Below are 20,522 nucleotides of genomic sequence, written 5' to 3'. Positions count from 1 at the left end.
AGGGTAATTGTGCGTGACTGCAAAGGCTTAGGACCTTGGATTCCTAAAGGTGAGCTTAGTGCTTAGGCAAAAGGTGTATGACCCCACATTTATGGAGGTGGTGCAACGAGTTTGATAACAGCGCTACCTGTCAACATGGCGAAGCACATTAGCCAGGTTGGAGTGGTGGCAAAGGGCAAATTTCACGAGTGGCAAGATGTTACAGTGTCTGAACAAAATGACCAGTTAGATATTTGCATAGCAATGGCATTAAAGAGATGGTACACCTGTCTGAAGTGTGGAAGACTCGCAGCAAAAAATCTGCTAAAAGTATTTTTGCAGAAAGCGTTTTGGTATAGGAGACATCCCGTGAAATAATTTTCGGTGCAGCTGGCTACATTTTTTTCACAGCAGATGTGCTTAAAGGTGAAGTCATTAGACAATCTTTTGTTTCTGCACAAAGATATTTGGTCTTCTGGCAGCAGTCAATGATGTGCTGCCTTGCATTGCTTTGCGTGTGATCATTTCAATGCAAGAAGAATGAAACAAATTTTAAATCAATTCTGAGAGATATAAAATAATAGATTAACATGGCAGCTGATACAGTGTGGGGAAAATCATTAACCATTAAGCTTGTGTGCTAGGGCATCGTGCAACTCACGACTGCTTTCCATTTTTAGTAATTCTTTGTTGAAGTGAGTTGAATATCTACTGTAATTGATCGCGTAATGAGTCCAACAAAAGGTAATTTAAGTTTTCAAGTGTCCATGGTGGTTAGGTAAATACATTAAAGACAATGCAGATGCTGCAAAATCTCGGGAAGTTGGTGAAACGGATGTAGAAAATAAAAGTAGAAACATGTAATCTCACAATGCACTTTTCTTTTGAATGAAGTTTTGACATGTTAAATGGTGCAGCCAGATACAAGGCAGTGTTCACTGCCTTGTATCAGTCTTTCTTGGCACTATGCTCGTATGCCCGGAAATAGCATGAACAAATATGCATAACAGCTCAACTAGATGGAGAAAAAGAAATAACCTGCAATGCCCTGTCGTGTCTGCTCCGTGCTTAACAACCTACAAGTTGAAACAAAAGTAGAGCGAGAGAACCTATATTTACTTATATTATGAAACACGGGTGCAAAATTGTTGACCGAAAAATTTATGACTGAAATAAAGCCGCATAAAGCAATAAAAATGGCTTGTTCCAAGTGACAATATAACTGCACGCGAGCATTACCTTTGTGTGCCACCAATTTATATTTATTGGAGCTAGAAATGCTTCTAGCTCCATTAAACGTAATCAGATTAAATATATTCAAATAGCAAATTCTCGACTCGCCTAGCGAGAACTATTCAATTAGAAATTTTCAATATTTGCACACTCCTACATCAGTTACGCATGAAACCTTTGCGCTAGTCTTGGGTGAATGACAATTTTCCCTTTCATGAAACTTCCACCACTTGGATGATTTGTACAGGACCGAGGATCACTTTATTGTGTTCCTCTCTTGTCATCCACCCTTCATGGCCAGGGGTGGTGATGTGGGCGGTGGCGACTTGACGAAGCGGGAAACACAATAGCACTGGAACAAAAACGTTACATGATCCCTATCCTGACTTGAAATACTCCGAGGTTCCTTAATGCGCACCTAAGGCAATGTATGCGAGTGTTTTTGCACTTGGCTCACACCAAAATCTAGCGACCGGAAATATTTGAAAATATGTTATTCCCACCTTTACCTCTCCTAGACAGCAGTCATGATTTCGTGACATACCAGTACTGAGCTCCTAAATCAGAACAGTGGTGCTTGAGTAGCAGCAAGCGGGAACCTCACGTGCCTCAGCAATACGCAGGTGTGACATGAAAAACAACACTCTCCACATAAAAGCTTCCAAATCGAGTGAGCACTCACACACACTTTCATTCACTGAGGTGCACAAACTATCCCTACCAGCTGCTACACAGGCTGCCGCGAGATGTGTGTCAGTTCGCCTTCCAGGTCGAAAAATGCAGAGTGACAAGATATGTGAATATACGCTTCTACACAATGCACTTGGCGACAGCCTGAGAATCCAGTAAAAGCTTCATCTACAAAACTGCACTGCATTTGCCCTGTGCAACTCCACGAACCATGACATCACGTATACGAGAGAATGTATTTGGCTGGTGCCTCCCCTCCGCACAATTTCTCTTTTTATTTGGACAGCGCTAAATTTGTCACTACACTCTTCGGCTGCCACAAACTATAGACACCTGTTTCAGTCTTTAAAAGCAAGCTCACAAATTTTACCCCAGTGGTAGCAGAAGATGGAAAGTCAATTTTGGATGCTCTAACTTTACATACTATTTTCATGTGCAATTATTCCTTTTTTTATACTTTTTTGTGCAGTTTTTATTGCTTTTATTCAAGCAATAAAGGAGGCACAGATTTACCAGTAAAGCTACAGTTAGCCAGAAGAGCCCAGAATTAATGTGCATTTCAATTTTCCAAATCTGCATTTTCTATTCAGCAACGAGCAAACACACGTGCTCCAACCCGAGTTAACATGGGCTCTGCTGGACGCCTCACGTAAAGGGTGGCTTTCCCTGTCACCCATACCTGCAGTCAAGTGTTGTCTTGCAGCTACATAAAAAAAATAATAATTACACTGACAACAAGGTTTACTGAACATCAAAGCATCTACTGAGTTTGCTGCACATGATCCCGCATGTCCGACAGGTACCAACCACTAATAACATTGTGCAATTAATATCACAGGGCCAGTGCTAGCAGCAACAAAGCTGCAAGTATACATTGTGGGCATGTACTGCATGTGTGCCAAAGCGGAAGACTTTTTCCTGGAATGCCTGATCACCTTACAATGACTTTCCTTGGGGTCAACAGCATCGCCAAAGCTGTGTTACAGTGCCCACACCTAACGTAGCAATGCCGCAAGGCTGTTAAACCATTTTGCCGCATCCATTTTCACAAACTGGCCTCTCTGCCTTCCTCCAAGTTCTCTCTTGCCGGAGGCATCGAGCAATGCAGAACGATGCACAAATTCAGGCACTTTCTTCAATCACACAGATCTCTCACAAATGGAAATGCTATGGCCACCGACTGTATTCTGCCTCAACGCCAGGCGAGCGACAGTGCTCAGCTTTTTAGAGCCATACCAACTGCAGTAACGCATTGCCGTAATAAGCCTTCACAAAGAAAACACAGCCAAACAAAGGGACTGCGTGCTAACTCGACACTTTTCGCCACGACCAATCGCACGCAGTTTTGTTTTGTTTTCCAACTATTCTGCACTGTTTACTAGGGCTTACCACAGCTGGAATACACGGGTCCCGCTGAACGATGCGCAAGCAATAGCAGATTCCCGTTTTCACATGAACAGTCGCATTTGCCACGATTCATTCAAAGTAACAGCTTACGAGTACGAAAGCCAAGGCGCGACGGCAACGCTAAACGCTCCGCACTCGCGCTAACACACGGCTACGATCGCCGCAGATACCAGCCGAAGCGCAAAACGCCTTTCAGCGCAGTGTTGCCAGAACCGAGTGCTGGCAATTCATTTCACCCTGCTTCAGACGAGCACTCGAAGCGGAAAGTGAATTCCACACGGCGATACTAAGCCTTACGTGGTCACTGCACACATGCAAAACGGCATTTCAACTACCGTGCACACCAAAGCCGCGATACAGCAAACGCGAAACAAACGCAAAACAATGCCCGTTTTAGTCGGCGAGTTTTCGATGACGATCGTCGGCCGCAGCGCAGCCCGCGCGCGCTGCCCGCCGAGAGAGAAGCTCGGTCGCAGCGTTTACGAGCCGACTCACAATGACGAGTCAGTTCGTGCAACGCGCAGCCGAGACGTTTAAACGCGCGTTATTTCTTCGGGACTGAAATGCACATCGTTCCGACGGCGGATTGTTGGCGGCGAGGGTTGCCCGTAATCGGCAGAACGGCCTTCGACACAGCTCTGACAAGCGGCCGAAAAAAAGTCCCCTCCCGGTGCCCGGCAGCAAACGGTGCAAGCGAGATCTCTGCGCTGACAAGTTGGTCACATGTCGTGCGGCCAAGGGGCTTTTTCGCGTCGGACGAGGAAGACTCGTCTCCGTCATGGCACGGAGGGGGGGGAGGAGGGGGGCGCCATCGCACCTACCGACGGCGCTTGACTCGGAAACGATCGTGTCAACAGCCCTGCCCGGGTTTGCCCGTTTTTTGGGGTCTCCCCCCGCGCCGCGGCTGCCAGATCCCTTCCCGCCCGGTGTAGTCGATGCGCGTTTCTGATCGGAAGAAAGGAATATAAATTAGCTAAGAAGCTAATTTCCGCCCGCACCGTGGACATTCTCGGATGCCACTTGAAAGCTTTGTGTCAAAGCCTCGCGCAATCTTTCCTCCGTGGAGGTGGGGGAGGGAGGGGGGGTAGAGGCGGCACGGAGAAATGAGTGGGGAAAAAAAAAAAAAAAAACTAGACCCGAGAGCGGCGGCGGCGGCGAGCCCGAACTCCGGATCCAAACGAGAGTTCAGTGGCCAGCGGCGCGCTGGGGATGCGATAAACGAGCGGCCGTCGGCGCCCGATGGCCGCGCGCGGCCGGCGATCGCGGCGCGAGCGAGCGCCGCTGACAGGGGAGCCCGTGACAGGCAGCCCCTCCCCGGACCCCGGGTCACCTTTCGTGGGTTGGCGGCGTAGACGGGCCTCCGGCCGGCAGGGTCCCGGTAGGCAGCCGCCTGTTTGCCGGCCTGGAAAGACGGCTGCATCCTCCGCTCGGGTCCTTTTCAGCGCCGTAATCCACAGCAGGCCATGGCACGCGCGCACTCCCCACCACGTCCACAACCGCTTCCTTCTCTCGCGGCTGCTGCTGCTGCTGCTGCTGCTGCGGGGACGGTTTGGCCGCGGCGCTAGGTATAAGGGCGCGGCGCGAAGGATAAGGCCCGCCTGACACGCCAGGGGATGCTAGCGGAAAAGCTGGTGCCGGCCGCCCAGACGTCACGTGGCCACACTCAACTTTCCCCCACCCCCTTTCGAGGAATGCCACCGCAGAAGCAGAATGTGTGCGGGTGGCGCCATCTAAAGAGTGCTGCGCAAACTGTACGTCCTCCGAGATTCGAAGCGATTGCGGCTTCGATCGGTGTTGGTGGCCCCGATAGCCATACAAATTTTTGAAACTAAATTCGTGAGACACGATGGCCATTTAATTTAGTGGTTGATCTAACCATAGTTTCATTATGTGTAATCTCTCACATGCCACTCATGTGTGAGCAAAAATGGGTTATGAAGTAGTGCCAGTGATTCTGTGGCAGATTTCCAATTTAAATTTATATAGCGGCACTCCACCGACCATACCAAACTGTTTTCGGGAACTCAAATTATAACTATTCCATCATTATTACGTTCTTTTTCAATTAATATATTTTTATTTCAAAATACATTTGTTAAAGACGGCATTAATCTGATTGGCGTACACACATTGCGAATGTCGACCAAGATGAAAAATCTAAATTTGCGCTGCTGAGCACGAGGTCGCGGGATCGTATCCCGGCCGCGGCGGCCGTTTTTCAAAGGAAGCGAAATGCAAAAACGCCCGTGTGCTTGCGTTGTAGTGCACGTTAGAGAACCCCAAGTGGACAAAATTAATCCTGAACCCTTCCACACCGCGTGCCTCATAATCAGAACTGGTTTTGGCACGTGAAGCCCCAAAAAGAACAAGGAAAAGAAGAAAGAAAATCTAAATATGTATAACAAAGCTTGGACCAACGGATTAATATTTTAACGTCACATATATGCTACACATTATGCTTACAAATTCAAAACAGCCATCTGCACAAAAATGTAAAACGTAAATGACATACCACGTGTATTTACGACACCTTGCAAATACCAAATATATACATAGAGCAATCAAAGACGTGTTACTGAAAATAAAATTAAAAGAAAAGTGCATTTATTGTCAAAGTATTATTGCAGTGCATGAAAAGACCCTTATACTACATTATACTATAGTGGACATTCAACTATTTAAACACACTATTTTCTATTTCCTGATGCGTTTGTCTTTTTGAGACAATTTCGAGCACATCATTCTCCATTTCATATGTATTGCTCGACCAGAGACTTCCATGCACTTGACGTCATCCGCGAGGAGCGCTACCGTCGTCCGCGGTTGCCACCATGTTGGCGGTCGTCGTCCTTAGGCGGCCTAGGCCTAGGCGCTAGCAGTAGCGCAACGGACGATTCAGTGGAAGATTGCACTTCAGTATTTATAGTAAATTGGTGTGTTCGGTGACTATAATGCACTTTTTAGATAAACCTGAGCGATTGCGCTACGAAGAAAAAGTGAGCTTGTGCGGCAGCGTCGACCCACTTGAACTGAAAGACGCTGAACTTCAGCGCGTTGTCGGGCTGCTGCATCGCGTGGATTTCACCGACATCAAGGACTATCTTGTGCACGGAACAAGTTTTGTGTCGCGCGAGTAACTAAGATCATACAAATCCATGGAAGGCCATACTTATTTGCCGAGCGGCTGGGTGCAGCAGCCGTTCGTCAAATTGTTGTTGCCGTTGTTGTTGTTGTCGGAAAGGTGAGCTCGGGTCCGTCGTTTATTTTTGTTCGCGTTTTTTTTTTTGTGATATAGCTATCCGTGTGAATTGTGTGTGCATCCGATAACCACGGTAATGGGATGTGGGGTGGTGGTGAAAACATTTATTTCGCTATGGAGGGACAGGAAGTATGCTTGGACCAGCCCGTAAGGGACTGGTCCTTACAAATACTGGGTGGAGGTCCCTAGTTCGGGACCCCAGTGGCGGTAGCCGCCGCCCGGGCGCGCCCAACTAAGGCTTGTTGGGCCTGTAAGTCGTGGCAGCCGAGCAGGGTCGCCAGTCTTCTCCAGTCTTCCCGGGTTGGGTTGGAGATGGGGGGGATGGCCGGGTTGGAGGGGCAGGCCCACACCATGTGACAGGTGTCTGAAGACACCGCACCACAGTGTGGGCAGTTGCCACTAAAGGAGGGGTCAAAATGTTTTAGAACTGCCGGGCACAGCAAAGTATTGGTTAGAAGGCGGAGAAAGAGCCGCTCATCCTCCTTCCTAAGACCTTTACATGGGCGGTGGTAAAGGCGATGACTATCTTGATAGTATATTGTAATATCTTTAAAGGTATAGGCCGGATTAAAATCAGGTTCCTGATCAGATGGGGAGGAGAAAACAGCCCGGTGAGATAGCGCGCGGGCGGCTGCGTCTGCTGCTGATATAATCTCGACCGGGTGAGGTGGGTCGTCACCGCAGGAATCAAGAGACGACGATGAAAGCGGGAATCGTGAGGATGAAAAATAGAAAAGATATTGTATTCACTTCATTGGTACATGGTTTTGACTCTATCCGAGTCTCGAGCGGTTCTGATTAACACGGGGGCCAGGACGGCCTTAAATCCCCTCGTGGTGGCCGATGTTTCCTTCGGGGAAGTCCTCTCTCCGGTGGTCAAGTTGACGACCTCCTCTCCCTCGGGTCCCCCTTCTTGGTAGTTCGCCGTTTTCGTCTGCTCCGTAGAGGTGAGACGCTTTCTCGGGGATGAAGGGGATTATCTCGTCACGGGAAAAGCGCTGGGGCTTGCTTCCCACATTGGAGAGATACAGATTCCAGGAAGATCATAACCTGCGGATGACTCCTTCGGGGAACTTGTGGAAGTGTTAGACCTCTGTCGGGCGGTCAAGTTGACGACCTCCTCTCCCTCGGTTCCTCCTTCTTGGTAGCTCGCCGTTTTCGTCTGCTCCGTAACGCTCTCTCGGGGATGAAAGAGGATTATCTCGTCACGGGAAAGGCGCTCAAGCTTGATTCCCACATTTGACAGGTGCAGTTCCAAGCCGATCATAACAGCCCGTCCACCGCCACAGGAGGTCTCGAAGGGGTTGCAGCATCCAAGCACCTCGAAGAGACCATAGACCCCGTGCCTCTGCTTTGTTTCGCCGTTCGTTCCAAGGCAGGCCAGGTGACACCCTCTGGAAATAGACCACGCCAAGCCCAAGGCACAACAAACAGAGAGCACCCAACTGACCATGAGAACTGCCAGGTTCACACATTCTTCACGCAAAACCTTATCAGAATTAAACCTCCAGCCCTCGTTCGAGCTTCCCGAAAATTAACAAAAGGAAAAAACTAGACTTAAGTGCATATTTCAATTAACCTAATACCTAACGTTTTTGTTTCTCCTGCCCGGCAAAGCCACATTTATTGAGAGACTGAGAGTGCATTGAAAATGATCAGACGGATAAATGCTGCGCAGTGAGTTAGTTACTCGTTGGGTCAATAGTATCTGCCAGTACCAGCGCTTCTAAGGCAAAATGTACTGCGCTCTGATGACCGCTTGAACTCCTAATTAAGCTGATTCATAAAGTGGCATTTTAAAGCCAGAAAACCAAAAGCCATACTCTATCTGCAATGGTAGCCGATAAACGCACCTACCCTGTAAGCATTAAATTACCTAAAATGGTTTGTTTCTACAAACCTCTAATGTCAATGCCTATCTACAAAAACAGCGCGTTCACGAGCCACCACCGTCGCAAAACCTGCTTCGCAGTTTTATTCGCGTAACTGGCGCGCATAACAATCATCACAACGAATCACCGAGATTAACGCGGAACCTTTGAAGTTAAAAGAAATAAGGTCTTAATAACTAACAAATGAAAAGAAAATGCAACGTGCTCTATTTACAAATTTACAAACGGTAACCTTATGGAGGCGCCCAATTCCACAATTACTACCTCCTAATGCGCACTCGACTAGGTCGCAATCTGAAAGTCATTGGGCCTCGCCATGGGCAATAAAGGGTGCCAGACATACACTGCCCCCTCCCGTCACCTGTCAATTCGTGTGGCCGCAGCTTTCTTTTGCGTCTCAGAGAGGGAGGCCGTAAACGCGAGGAGAATCGCCATTCTTCCTTTGCTCTCCCTCTCGCGGCGCATTCCCCCTCATTGACTGTTTGACTGACCCTGTGCGTGCGCGCGTACCTCAGCCAGGTTGCCCCTTTCAGCCGCAGTCCTACTCGCGGAGACGCGCCCTTTTCTGATGTCATCCGCCTTAGACGTCTCCGTTTTCTCAACCACCATAACGAGCCCTTTGACGTTCTGCATGATGGCCTGTTCCCTTTGCTTACGGGCTGCGGAGTGGCGTCTTTCTCGAATTTGCGCTGCGCTAAATACTTCGCTCGTTTGCGCCGCCTGAAAAATTTATTTCCTCGCCAGGCGGTCACTGAATGTGTCTCTGCTATCCCCGAGTGTCATTTTCCTGCTCTGCTTGGCCGCCATGTCAGTCTCCTCTCCTTTGGGCGGTTCAGGACCGTCGCTCAAATGCGGAAGTACAAGGGAGTTTTTCATCGCCTCCTTGACCTTTTTAGGGCTGCTGAAACAAGCCTTGTCTCCGCAAGGAACGGCCTCCGGAAGAGCCACTGTTTCCACTTTCGTGGCGCAATCGTTCTCTTCTACCGCGATTTTCTGAGTCGTGTTACGCGGGAGAGCTTGGACCGTAGGGTCGCCAAAACTCAGGCCCTTTTTCTTTAGCAGCATTTCTGAGCGATTTGAAAATAAGTAGGGATAATGTTTGGACAGATTTTGTGATACTGCGGCTTCAGTCCTCAATAGTCCGAACGGCCCCTCAATATTCACGTTGGCTATGGGCAAGCAGACACTATTTTCCTCAACTACCTGCCGGATCCATGCACATTCCCCGGTGAAATCCTCAGGTTTCACATACGCGGGGTGGACGATGTCCATTGTCGCAGCCGAGTCCCTAAGTACCCTACATGGCGTTCCGTTCACTCTGAGGTCGCGAAGGTAGGGTTCTAGGAGCGCTAAGTTGTCGTCATTCATGAAAGAAAAAACAATCCTATAGGCTTCCGACAGCCGATCGCAAGGTGTCCAGGCTCCTGGCAACGGAAACAGACGACCGGTTTTCTAGCCTCGAATGCCTTTTTTGTTTTTCTTTCGTCTTTCGCTGCGCTGTTATTCTGGCCTAAATTATCTGTCGGCATGTCTTTGGTCTCACTTCCAGCTTTCTCTTTGTGAAAGTGGCGCCTGTTTTCCTCTTTGCCGAATTTAGTCAACGGCCTGACGCGCGTTTTCTCGCGAACTTTGCGGAGAAATGCATTGGCATTCCAATTAGTATCTTAAGAAAACGTCGCTTTTTGCATTCAAGCACAAAATTAACTGGAACGCCAATGCATTTCTCCGCATAGTTCGGGAATTAATATCTCGAAACTGGTGTCATCCTGAGAATTATTTCCAAGTGGATCCGCCTTGCGAACTCCACGGCTACAATTTGTGAATTGTAATATGGGCCATCAGTTAATTAGTTAAAACTTAATTAGTGAATTATTGTCAATGATTCGATTATGCTTTTCAATTTCTTGTGCAAGTAATGTCCGCCTCTGCGAGTAGACCAGCTCATTAACTAGAATTAGGCTATCTGCTACAGGCAACCTTAAATAAATTTAGAAAGTGTTCGCTGAAACACCCTGTATATATATGGAGGGAGAGAGAGTCAGATCTGCGGTTTGCCCCCCCCCCCCCCCCCACCCCCACTCGAGAAATAGTTGGTACACCTCTGGTTTCATGTGAGCGAAGGTGTTTCAGCAGATGTTGGGACCATGCTGAGTAACCCTGCTCGGAAATGGGTGTGTTATCTAATGTGTCAAAGTTTTGCCTAAATGTGGTCCAATCTGGGATACGGGCTTGTGTTTTGGAACGCTTGAGGGGGCGTGTGCATAGTGTAGTGTTAAGGATGCAGTGGTCGGTACCGAGGGTTTCCTCGGTGTTGAGCCAGTCTGCGTGTCTTATGTTGCGAGTGAAGGTCAAGTCCGGGCACGTATCTCGTGTCACGGAGTTTCTTAGCCGGGTTGGGTGGACGGGGTCCGTGTGGAGGGTGAGGCCCAACGTAGACGCAAGCTCCGCCAGCTTACGTCCGCGCAACTCCTCTCTGCGATAGCCCCACAGCTGACTGGGAGCGTTAAAATCGCCCACAATCAGGAGGGGATCGCGACCCGTTACTCTTGGCGCGCGGCAAAAGAGGTCCGCAAAACTCACTCGCTTGAGTTTGGGAGAGCAATACACGTTGAGCACATGCAGTGGAGGACCCCTACGGCGGAGTGGTAGGATAGTCACCATTAGATAGGAACACTCGAGCTGTAGGTCGAGATCCATTAAGTTGGCTGTGTATGCTTTGTGTACGAGAAGACAACACGCGGGATCCTGTTGGAACGTCGCGTAGTTTGGAAGTGCAGCGCCCAGTCCTGGCTCCTGGAGGGCAATCACGGCTGGTAAAGACTCGAAGGTTTCAAGGTAGAGGCGGAAATTGGCCCGTTTAGTACGGTTCTTAAAACCTCTACAATTCCATTGTGTTATTGATGTTGAAATGGACGAATTGGAGATGGGGGAACGCCTTTGATTAAGGTGTCTCGCCATGGTTAGAATTTTGTAAGGGGGAAGAGGAGGGAGTGGCTGCCCCAGAGCCAGCTCTCTGCGCCTCCAAGGGGGTGATGACAGAATGAGCGGGGCAGTTGTCCTCATTCTCCGACTCATTGATCAGACAGTTGAATTTTGAAGGACGGGATACGTCCTTAACGGGCCCCAACCGGCGAAGGAGGCAGGGGTTGTCCATGATGTGTTCTGAGATCATCGCGGGGACGGCAGTCATGACCTTGATCAAGATCTGGTCCATGGCGGTCTCGATCATAGATCCCAGTTTGGAGGTAAGGCGCGCCTCCATCGCGGAGATGGTTGCCACGAGGGCAGGCGAGAGCTCCGCGTCGCTCTCCATAGCGTCCGAGTTCAGCGGGCTCGGAGCGGCGCGCGCCAATTTTGATTCTAAATATTAAATTTTGTTGAGCAAAAGCTCATTTTGTGCCCCGAGCACGTCGATCTATTTTTTGTATTCCGCGTCGAGCTGGGAGACGGTGGGAGGGGAGGAGGAGACAACCCTAGGCCAGCTGCTCACCTATTAGCTGTGTTGAGGCGTTGATGGATGGATGGATGGATGGATGGATGGATGAGGCTGAACCCTTTAAACCGGGCGGTGGCATACGCCACCTAGCCATGACTATTAACATATTTTGTACTTTGTGGTGGGTGAAATTTCACCCCTGCCTTGATTTTATCCACCAATCAAATAACCTCTGTTTGGTTATTTCTACCCGCTTAAAGTCTATTTTGCCTTCACTGTCCCTAAACCCCAATGCTTTGAAAAAATCAGCCCCGTTGCCTTGCACTGTAGGGTTAAGCCCTTTACACAAAAGTATGAGGTGTTCAGCCGTTTCCTCTTCTTCTCCACACGCACAGCACAACGTGTCTATACCTTGGTACTTGACTCGGTACATCTTAATCCGCAATACTCCCGTCCTGGCTTCAAACAACAAAGAGCTTCCCCTAGAATTATCGTAGATATTTTCTTTGGCAATTTCTTGCTTGAAAGTTCGGTATGTTCCCAGTGCTGATTTTGTCTGCATCCCTGTTTTCCACAGACCCCTCTCTGTTTCCTTAACCTTTTTCTTAACCGCTGTTTCCTGGTTTGCACCCCTCCTGCCATCCAAATATTTGATTGACAGTTTTCTGGTCAGCTTCCTCCATTTTGTATCAACATTCCTCATGTACAAATAACTGAAAACTCTCCTTGCCCACCGCTTTTCTGCCATTTCTCTCAATCGCTCCTCAAATTCTATCTTGCTGCTGACTTCCCTGCCCTCGAATGACATCCATCCCATGTCACCCTGTACCCCCTGATTTGGTGTATTTCCGTGTGCTCCCAGAGCCAGTCTACCTACCCCTCGCTGCTTAACTTCCAACCTTGCTCGAACCTCTGACCTCATGCACAGGACCGCATTGCCGAAAGTCAAACTAGGGACCATCACCCCTTTCCAAATCCCTCTCACCACTTCGTACCTATTGTAATTCCACAGTGCCCTATTTTTCATCACAGCTGCATTTCTGCCACCTTTAGCCGTCACATATTTTTCATGTTCCGTTAGGTACTCAGCCCCATTGTTTATCCACACTCCAAGATATTTGTACTTATCCATCACCTCCAGCGTAACCTCCTGTATCCTATGCTCGCTGCCCTGATTATCATTAAAAGTCATGACTGCCGATTTTTCTTTACTAAACTTCAAACCTAAGCTATCTCCCTCTTTACCACAGATGTCCATTAATCTCTGCAAGTCTTCCTTGCTGTCAGCCATAAGTACAATGTCATCCGCATACATCAGTCCTGGTAATGACTGTTTAATCCATTCTCCTTGCTTGAAATAGGAAAGGTTGAAGCCAAGTCCGCTCCTCTCTAATTTTTTCTCTAATCCTTGTAAATACAGCATGAACAACAGAGGTGACAGAGGGCACCCCTGCCTAAGCCCCTGCTGTATCTCTATAGGCCCAGATACCTTGTTTTCCCATTTTATAAGCACCTTGTTACTTTTATAGATATCTTTTAAAAGATTTCTTACTCCATCTTCCACCTCTAGAGTGCCCAGTATGTCCCACAAATCCTTTTGGATTACACTGTCATAGGCTCCCTTGATATCCAGAAAGGCAAGCCATAGGGGCCTGTGTTCCTTTTCTGCTATTTCAATACACTGTGTCAATGAGAACAGATTATCTTCTAACCTTCTTTGTTTTCGGAACCCATTTTGTAGTTCCCCCAGCACCTCCTCGCTCTCCACCCATGCCTGCAGTCTGTCCTTTATAATCTGCATCACCACCCTGTAAACCATTGACGTCACTGTTATGGGACGGTAGTTGTTTATGTCGGCTTTGTCCCCCTTTCCCTTATATATCATGCTCATCCTGCTCAGTCTCCACCCGTCGGGGGATTTACGGTCCGTTATCAATTTTCTCACTGCCTCTCTTAATGCTTTCTTAGATTTTGGGCCCAATGTCTTTATCAACATAATTGGGATGCCATCAGGACCTGTCGACGTGCTACTAGGAACCCTCTTCTCTGCCCTTTCCCACCCGCTTTGTGCCAGTGGAGCCACTGCACTGACTAGTCCATCCTCACCTGATTGGGCACATGCTATGTTTCGTTCTTAAAATTTTTCTGTCATCATTGTTCTTATATGTTCCATTGCCTCATCTCCCTCTAGTCGAACACCTTGAGCTGTAACTATAAACCTCTGCTCTAGGCTAGTCTTATTACTCAAGGAGTTGAGATGTTTCCAAAATTTCTTCGCTGCTTTTCTATCCTTTTTGTTTACTTCTGACAACCATTGGCTCCCCTTTCTTCTGATCTTCTCATTGATCAAATGGGATGCTTCCCTTCTACAGTTTAAAAAGTTATTCCATTTTCTGCCTACATCAGCTTCTGGTTCACCCCTCCGCTTTGAATATCTGTGTTCCCTGGATGCTTCCTGACGTTTCTCTATGGCCTTCTTAACCTCCTCATCCCACTAGCTCTTGGGTTTACGTCTTCTGTTCCCTTTTGTCCTGACTGGTACCTTAGTAAGCTCTAGCTCAAATAGTCCTGTTAAATTTGCATATGTCCATTCTGTTTTTGTATCCTCTGAAATTACTTCCTGAATTTGCTGGGTTGCTATTTCAAGCTGCTTTTCCGAGTAAAATATCCCACCTGGTTGTTCATCTTGCCTCCTACCTACTTTCATTTGCCTTCTAAAACTCACCTTAATACGTTTGTGATCACTACCTAGACTTCTGGAGCCATATTCATCTATGCTCATTACATTTAGCCTATCGTGCATCCTATGTGACAATAGTGCATAATCTATCGTCGACTGCAGGCTCCCTACCTCCCATGTTATGTGCCCTTCACACTTCTCAGTACTGTTGCATACAACTAAGTCATGCATTTCACACATATCCAGCATCATGTTGCCTGTTGAGTCTGTGTACCCGTCCATGTCTTCTATGTGTGCGTTCATATCTCCTAGTATAATAATCTCGCACCCTTCTCCTAGCTCATTAATGTCACTTGATATGCATTCCAGCATTTTTTTGTTTTCCTCTTTGGCATTTGCTCCTGTCCACAGGTATACAAAGCCAAGGAGTGTCTGCTCTCCTGCAACTTTCATTTTTAGCCATAGATGCTCCTTGCATTCCTGTTTGACCCTTTGCCAGTTCATACTTTTATGAATGAATGCACCAATTCCACCCCCTTTTCTGCTGCCCTCTGTTCTATTGCAATATTCCCATGCATAGTCAAGATTACAGGGAGGCTGCTCCATGTCCCTAAGATGTGTCTCCACAAACCCGTATACCATCAGCTTTTCTTGCCTTAGTTGCTCGTCTATCTCCTCCCACTTCAGCCTATTCCTGCCACCTTGCATGTTAATGTACCCTATGTCAGAATGACCTTGCCCCTGGTGCTTACGTCTATTTCTTCTACCGATTCTACGTTTCTTGAATCTTGGAGCCTCTCTGCCCGGGCGCCGGGAGCGCCATCTGTCTTGAGGGCCGGGAAGTAGCAGGTGTCCTTGCCGCTGGGCGGCGGCGGTGGGGGCGCAGTCTTCTTCCCGTGCGCTGACGTCACCGACAGGGTAGGAGGTGACAGGGTTTTGGGTAGAGTGTACTATAATGGTCGAGTGGGCCGAACGGCGCTCTCCCGCTGAGGCGCCGCGTGTGGAAAAATTATGCGAGGGCGCTGCGAGCGAACTGGATTTAGGGTGCCTCGATGCCAGCGCCGCCGTTGGCGCTGGGCATCGAGGCACCCTAACTGGATTGGGGCGGAGACGCGCTCCGCGGCATATTCAACGTACTTTCGCTGCGGGCGCCGAGGCCGATTGCGCATAGTACGCTCTTAAAATAGTGCTTTATTTCAACTGCAAGTTTATGTTTAGACCATCTTGCTAAACATATATATTTGAGGCATGGATTATACAACGCGTCGTCTTCAGTTTTGCTGTCGTTGTCAAGCGCGTCGTCTGCTGGCGAGCGCGCGTTCGCTACGCGGATGCTGGCGGCGCCCAGTTTTTCTCGCAGAACGTCTGTGTAGTGCATTTTTTATTGCGATAGCAATTATATGGACACTTCAACCGGATTTCTGCCGTCGGCGTCGTCGTCGCCGTCGTCGTCGCCGTCGCCGTCGCCGTGACGTTCCGTATAGATAAAATCTTCGCCGCGCGCCGTATGCCCCAGCGGAAGCGTGGGGGGACGCGCGCTATCACGGAGAGCGAACGCACTCAATCTCCCACGCGCAAGCAAGGAAGCGGAAAGTCAGCGCCGGAGGGAGCAGGGGGGGGGGGGGGGGGGGCACTCTTCTGCCAACAACCGCGCTCGTCCGCACAGTCTCTTATCTCTCCCACGCGCAAGCCAGGAAGCGGGAAGCCAGCGCCGGAGGGAGCATGGGCTGGGGGGGGGGGGGGGGGGGGGGGCGGGCGCACTTCTACGCTTCCAACAACCGCGCTCGTCGTTCGTTCGACCGCACCGTCTCTTATCTCCACACGGCTCTGACCTTTATGCCGCTCAGTTTCCGTTGATAGACCGCACGTACCTTCGCCCGCTGCGCGGGCGAAGGTACGTTGCGCTGCCAGCGTTTTGACAGTCGTTGTCTGCAGTCATTCAGTGTGATCTATTCATGTTTGTTTGTGCGCGCTCACACCACGCTTGTTCATTCAGTTAGTAATAGTCGGGCCACATTTTCCAACGCACGCTACACATGCAATGCTGCCCAGATCGGCAGTGCAGCACTACAGGTGTGTCCCTTCGCACGCGCTGCCCACGGGCAGCGCTTCTCATCAACACCACCATTTCACACGCGCCTTCTCGTGGTCATCGAGTCTGTCTTCATGTCGGTCTACTTACGCCGCAGCACACCGGCTTACTTAATCAGCTCATGTTTACTACAATTCATATTGCTACCAAGGCCGCTCACCTTACTTCGTATGACATTGCTGTGTTGCTATCGCATTCATTGCTTCGCCCTTAGGGCGAAACTGTGACATTTTTTGTTTTAGTTGCTTTGGTGCGCCCATGACTCTTGACGGCGGGTACGAAAGGTAGTTTTAGCCATGTGAACCATTGTTTTTAACACTGTCTTCTAAAAGCAACTGGCATCTCTGCAACATGAAGCTACGTAGGAAAATTTTATTACTGATAGCGTGTCATTTTACGCGACCTTCTTGTCGGTGGATATTGATCAGAAACAATGATCGAAGAAAACAATATTAAAGTGAAATAAACCAGGTTTATTAGCTGCGTGGCGCGAATAATGACCGATGTATTTCTACGTAATTAAATCAAAGGGAACATTGAGAACGGTACAAATGGTACAGTGAGAACTCCCGACCGTGCACGTTTGCATACGAAACACACGTATTAGTGAATACTGCACATAAAACTCTCATTCACAGAAATAATATTCATAGCAGGCAATTAAAACTATATATATATATATATATATATATATATATATATATATGCAAGTGTTATTGATATGTTGTACGACGCCGAACAGTCGTTTCCGTACGAATGTAACGCATAACAGCAGTATTGCAGTCTCAAAGGTGAGAGACCGATGCAAGTGCGGACTGTTATTCCGAATGATTGTGCTGCCGGAGAGTTGTGGCTGTTGCGCAGCGGCGCAGTTCCTGAGAGAATTAACGCAGGGGTGTTAATAAGTCCGGCTAATAAGCTGCTTATAAGCCCTGCTAATAAGTGTAATACGCTGTCATTCAATATAAATGCCCCGTTTTGGGGCAGCCTGTAAATCTGCTAACTTGATTCAGGCAAGGAAAACTTTTTTTTTTGACAGTCTCACCATCTTTGCAACCCATTAAAACTGGGTGCCCCATGTGGTACCACACTTATCTTCTTGAACGAACGCAGCAGATCTACACATATCCGTACGTGTATGTGAGGTATGCCGTTTCTCTAATTACTTCATTATTGTCGTTATGATAGTGCGTTGAATAACTGAAAGCAGCCGTTTATAATATATACAAAATGCTTAGTTGAGCGGACAGACATTTGGGAATGGCATTACATTTATGTATGAAATATAGGATAAGCGTAACATGTTTTTCTCGGAAATCAGACTCGAGAATAATTTATTTTGTTTACACTCCTAGAAAAAAGACGAAGAACGCAGCCACCTGTCTTTTTATTTTTTAGTTCAAACAAATTTGTGGGTTTTATGTGGCAAAACCACGATATGAGTATGAGGCACCCGGTTTAGATTTCCCCACCTGGGGCTTTTTAACGTGCACCTAAATAGAAGTACACGAGTGTTTTCCATTTGTTCCCATCGAATTCCGCGACGGATTGAACCCGCGAGCTCCAGTTTAGCAGCGCAACGCCGTATCCACTATACCGGGTGTTCGAAATTAAGGTTTAGGGAATTTTTAAAATCTCCTGTGGCAGTTAGCACAATTCTCATTGATGAGCTGGGTTATTCGAAGAGGCGGACATTAGTAGCACGAGAAATCGAAACACCTATTCAACTTATTAACAAAATTGATTAATGAACTTCTTAGTTAATTACTTTATGACACATATTGCAATGTACGAATTGTAGCCGGTGAGGTTGCAAAACGCATCCACTTGAAATGAATTTCCAGAATGACACCGACCGCGATAAAGGACCCCGTACCAATTACTCCGCATTCTGTTACGCGAGTAAGGCGGAAACTTGAATAGAATGTTGCGCTGCAGTTTTTTTTTTTTTTTCAATAACAATGCTTTCCGTAAATCTGAGTACCAGCCGCGGGGGCTCAGTTAGCTAAGGCGTTGCGCTGCTGAGGACGAGGTCGCGGAATCGAATCCCGGCCGCGGCGGCCGCATTTCGGTGGAAGCGAAACGCAAGAAGCCCGTGTGCTTGCGTTGTAGTGGACGTTAATGAACCCCAGGTGGTCAAAATTAATCCGGAGCCCTCCACTACGGCGTACCTTATAATCAGAACTGGTTTTGGCACGTAAAAAAACCCAAAAGAAGAAAGAAATCTGAGTACAAGGTACCGGATGGGGCAGATATGCTTTATTTGTTTGAAGCGGCAAGCAGGAAGGTTACATATGTTTCTCCGTTTGCGTTTCGCAAAACCTACTGATGGAAAACTATATGCGGAACAATACACACGAGAGATACATGCTGCTTGAAGAACGAGAAAAATATTTGTTCTCCAAAGGGAACCGTACAATAACATAGAATGAAATAGATAGATAGATAAACTTTAATTCAAATATAGTTTTGTCTTGCCCCAATGGGGCATCGCTAATGGTCGGGGCCCCTAGTCCAGGGCTCCGCTGGCTCTTGCCATCTTCTCTGCTCTCTGGATCAGCTTGAGCTGGTCGTCGAGGGCCGAGCTGGACAGCAGTGCCTGCCATTGCTCCCTCGTGGTGTTCGTGTCATGGTGTTCTACGTTGTGTAGCGTGCACTCCCACGTAATGTGGTATAGGGTTGGTGTGGCCCCACACCACGGGCATTCGTCCCTGTAGGCTGTGGGGTGCAGGCGATGTAATATGTGTAGGTTCGTGTAAGTGCCTGTCTGGAGCCTACGCCAGGCAGCGGCATCCTCCGTCTTTAGTATTCGATGGGGTGGGGGATATCGCAAGCGACTCCCTCTGTGGTAGTTCAGGATTGCTGAATACTCGGGGTCAACTGGGTCAGGGTCATCTGCAGTCGGCGTGATGAGTGCTCGGTTATGTGCAAATTCTCGAGCTGCTCTGTCGGCATACAGGTTACCCGTGATGGCAGCGTGACCCGGTATCCAAATGATGGTTATGATGGTGTTGTCGTCAGTGTCCTCCTTGGGTATTTGGGCTAGGACTTGTGCCGCAGGTCTTGCGATTCTTCCCTGTAGGAAGTTGCGGCAGGCCTGCTGGGAGTCCGTGAGGATCGTCAGTGGTTTGCTTGCGTGTTGACCTTCGCGGATGGCTAACGCGATGGCCAGTTCTTCCGCTTCCGTGATCGTGCAGGGGCGGGTCGATGCACTGGAGGTGACGTGGCCTCGGCGGTCGCAGACCACTGCCACTGCGCCCTTTTTCTTTGTTCCGTACATAGCGGCGTCCGTAAAACGGGCCGTGGTATCGAACCTGAATGTTTTCTCTATGTATTGGGCCCTTGCTTTCCTCCTACCGGAGTGTAGGTTAGGGTCCATGTTGCGTGGTATTGGGGCAATGTGATACCTGTCCTGGACGTGACGAGGTATCGTGCAGGTTTCTTGGGTTCGTGTTGTTGTGGCTTTGAAGCCCAAAGTTTGTAGGACCTGCCGGCCCGTGTGAGTCCGCGCAAGTCTGTGTTGTTGTGAGACGTGAAGGGCTTCTGTGAGTTCGCTGAGGGTGTTGTGTAACCCCAGCGCCAATAATTTCTCAGTCGATGTACTCATCGGCAGGCGGAGGGCGGTCTTGAAAGCCATCCTCAAGAGCGTGTCGGCCTGTTTCGTCTCGGATTGTGTGAGATGGTAGTAGGGCAGGCTGTATGTGATTCTGCTCACCACCAGGCTTTTGACCAGTCGGAGTGTGTCCCCTTCCTTCATGCCTCTATTCTTCGATGTTACACGGGATGTCATGCGTGATATCGCCTTACACTGGTTTTGAGGAGCGTAAGGGTGTGTGTAGCACGCTGGTTAGACT

The 20,522-nt window shown here is 48.5% G+C and overlaps 1 protein-coding gene across 5 annotated transcripts in view; it reads right to left on the bottom strand.

The window, feature by feature from the left end:
- The window catches only part of LOC119441332 (RNA-binding motif, single-stranded-interacting protein 1-like), a 116,773-nt gene extending 111,892 nt beyond the window's left edge, over positions 1–4,881 (bottom strand). The window contains exon 1 of one of the 5 annotated variants that reach the window (XM_049661160.1): positions 4,640–4,881. In XM_049661160.1, the coding sequence (XP_049517117.1) occupies positions 4,640–4,729 (90 nt within the window). In that variant the 5' untranslated portion in view covers positions 4,730–4,881. The remainder of the gene's footprint in view (positions 1–4,639) is intronic. The other 4 variants (XM_049661158.1, XM_049661162.1, XM_049661161.1 and 1 more) reach the window with 4 other exon arrangements.
- Positions 4,882–20,522: the final 15,641 nt, after the last annotated feature.

Source organism: Dermacentor silvarum, chromosome 2 (assembly GCF_013339745.2).
Source record: "Dermacentor silvarum isolate Dsil-2018 chromosome 2, BIME_Dsil_1.4, whole genome shotgun sequence".
In the NCBI taxonomy this organism is placed as follows: domain Eukaryota; kingdom Metazoa; phylum Arthropoda; class Arachnida; order Ixodida; family Ixodidae; genus Dermacentor; species Dermacentor silvarum.
Note: the sequence above shows the minus strand (reverse complement) of the source record. Positions and strands in the feature narration are given on the sequence as shown.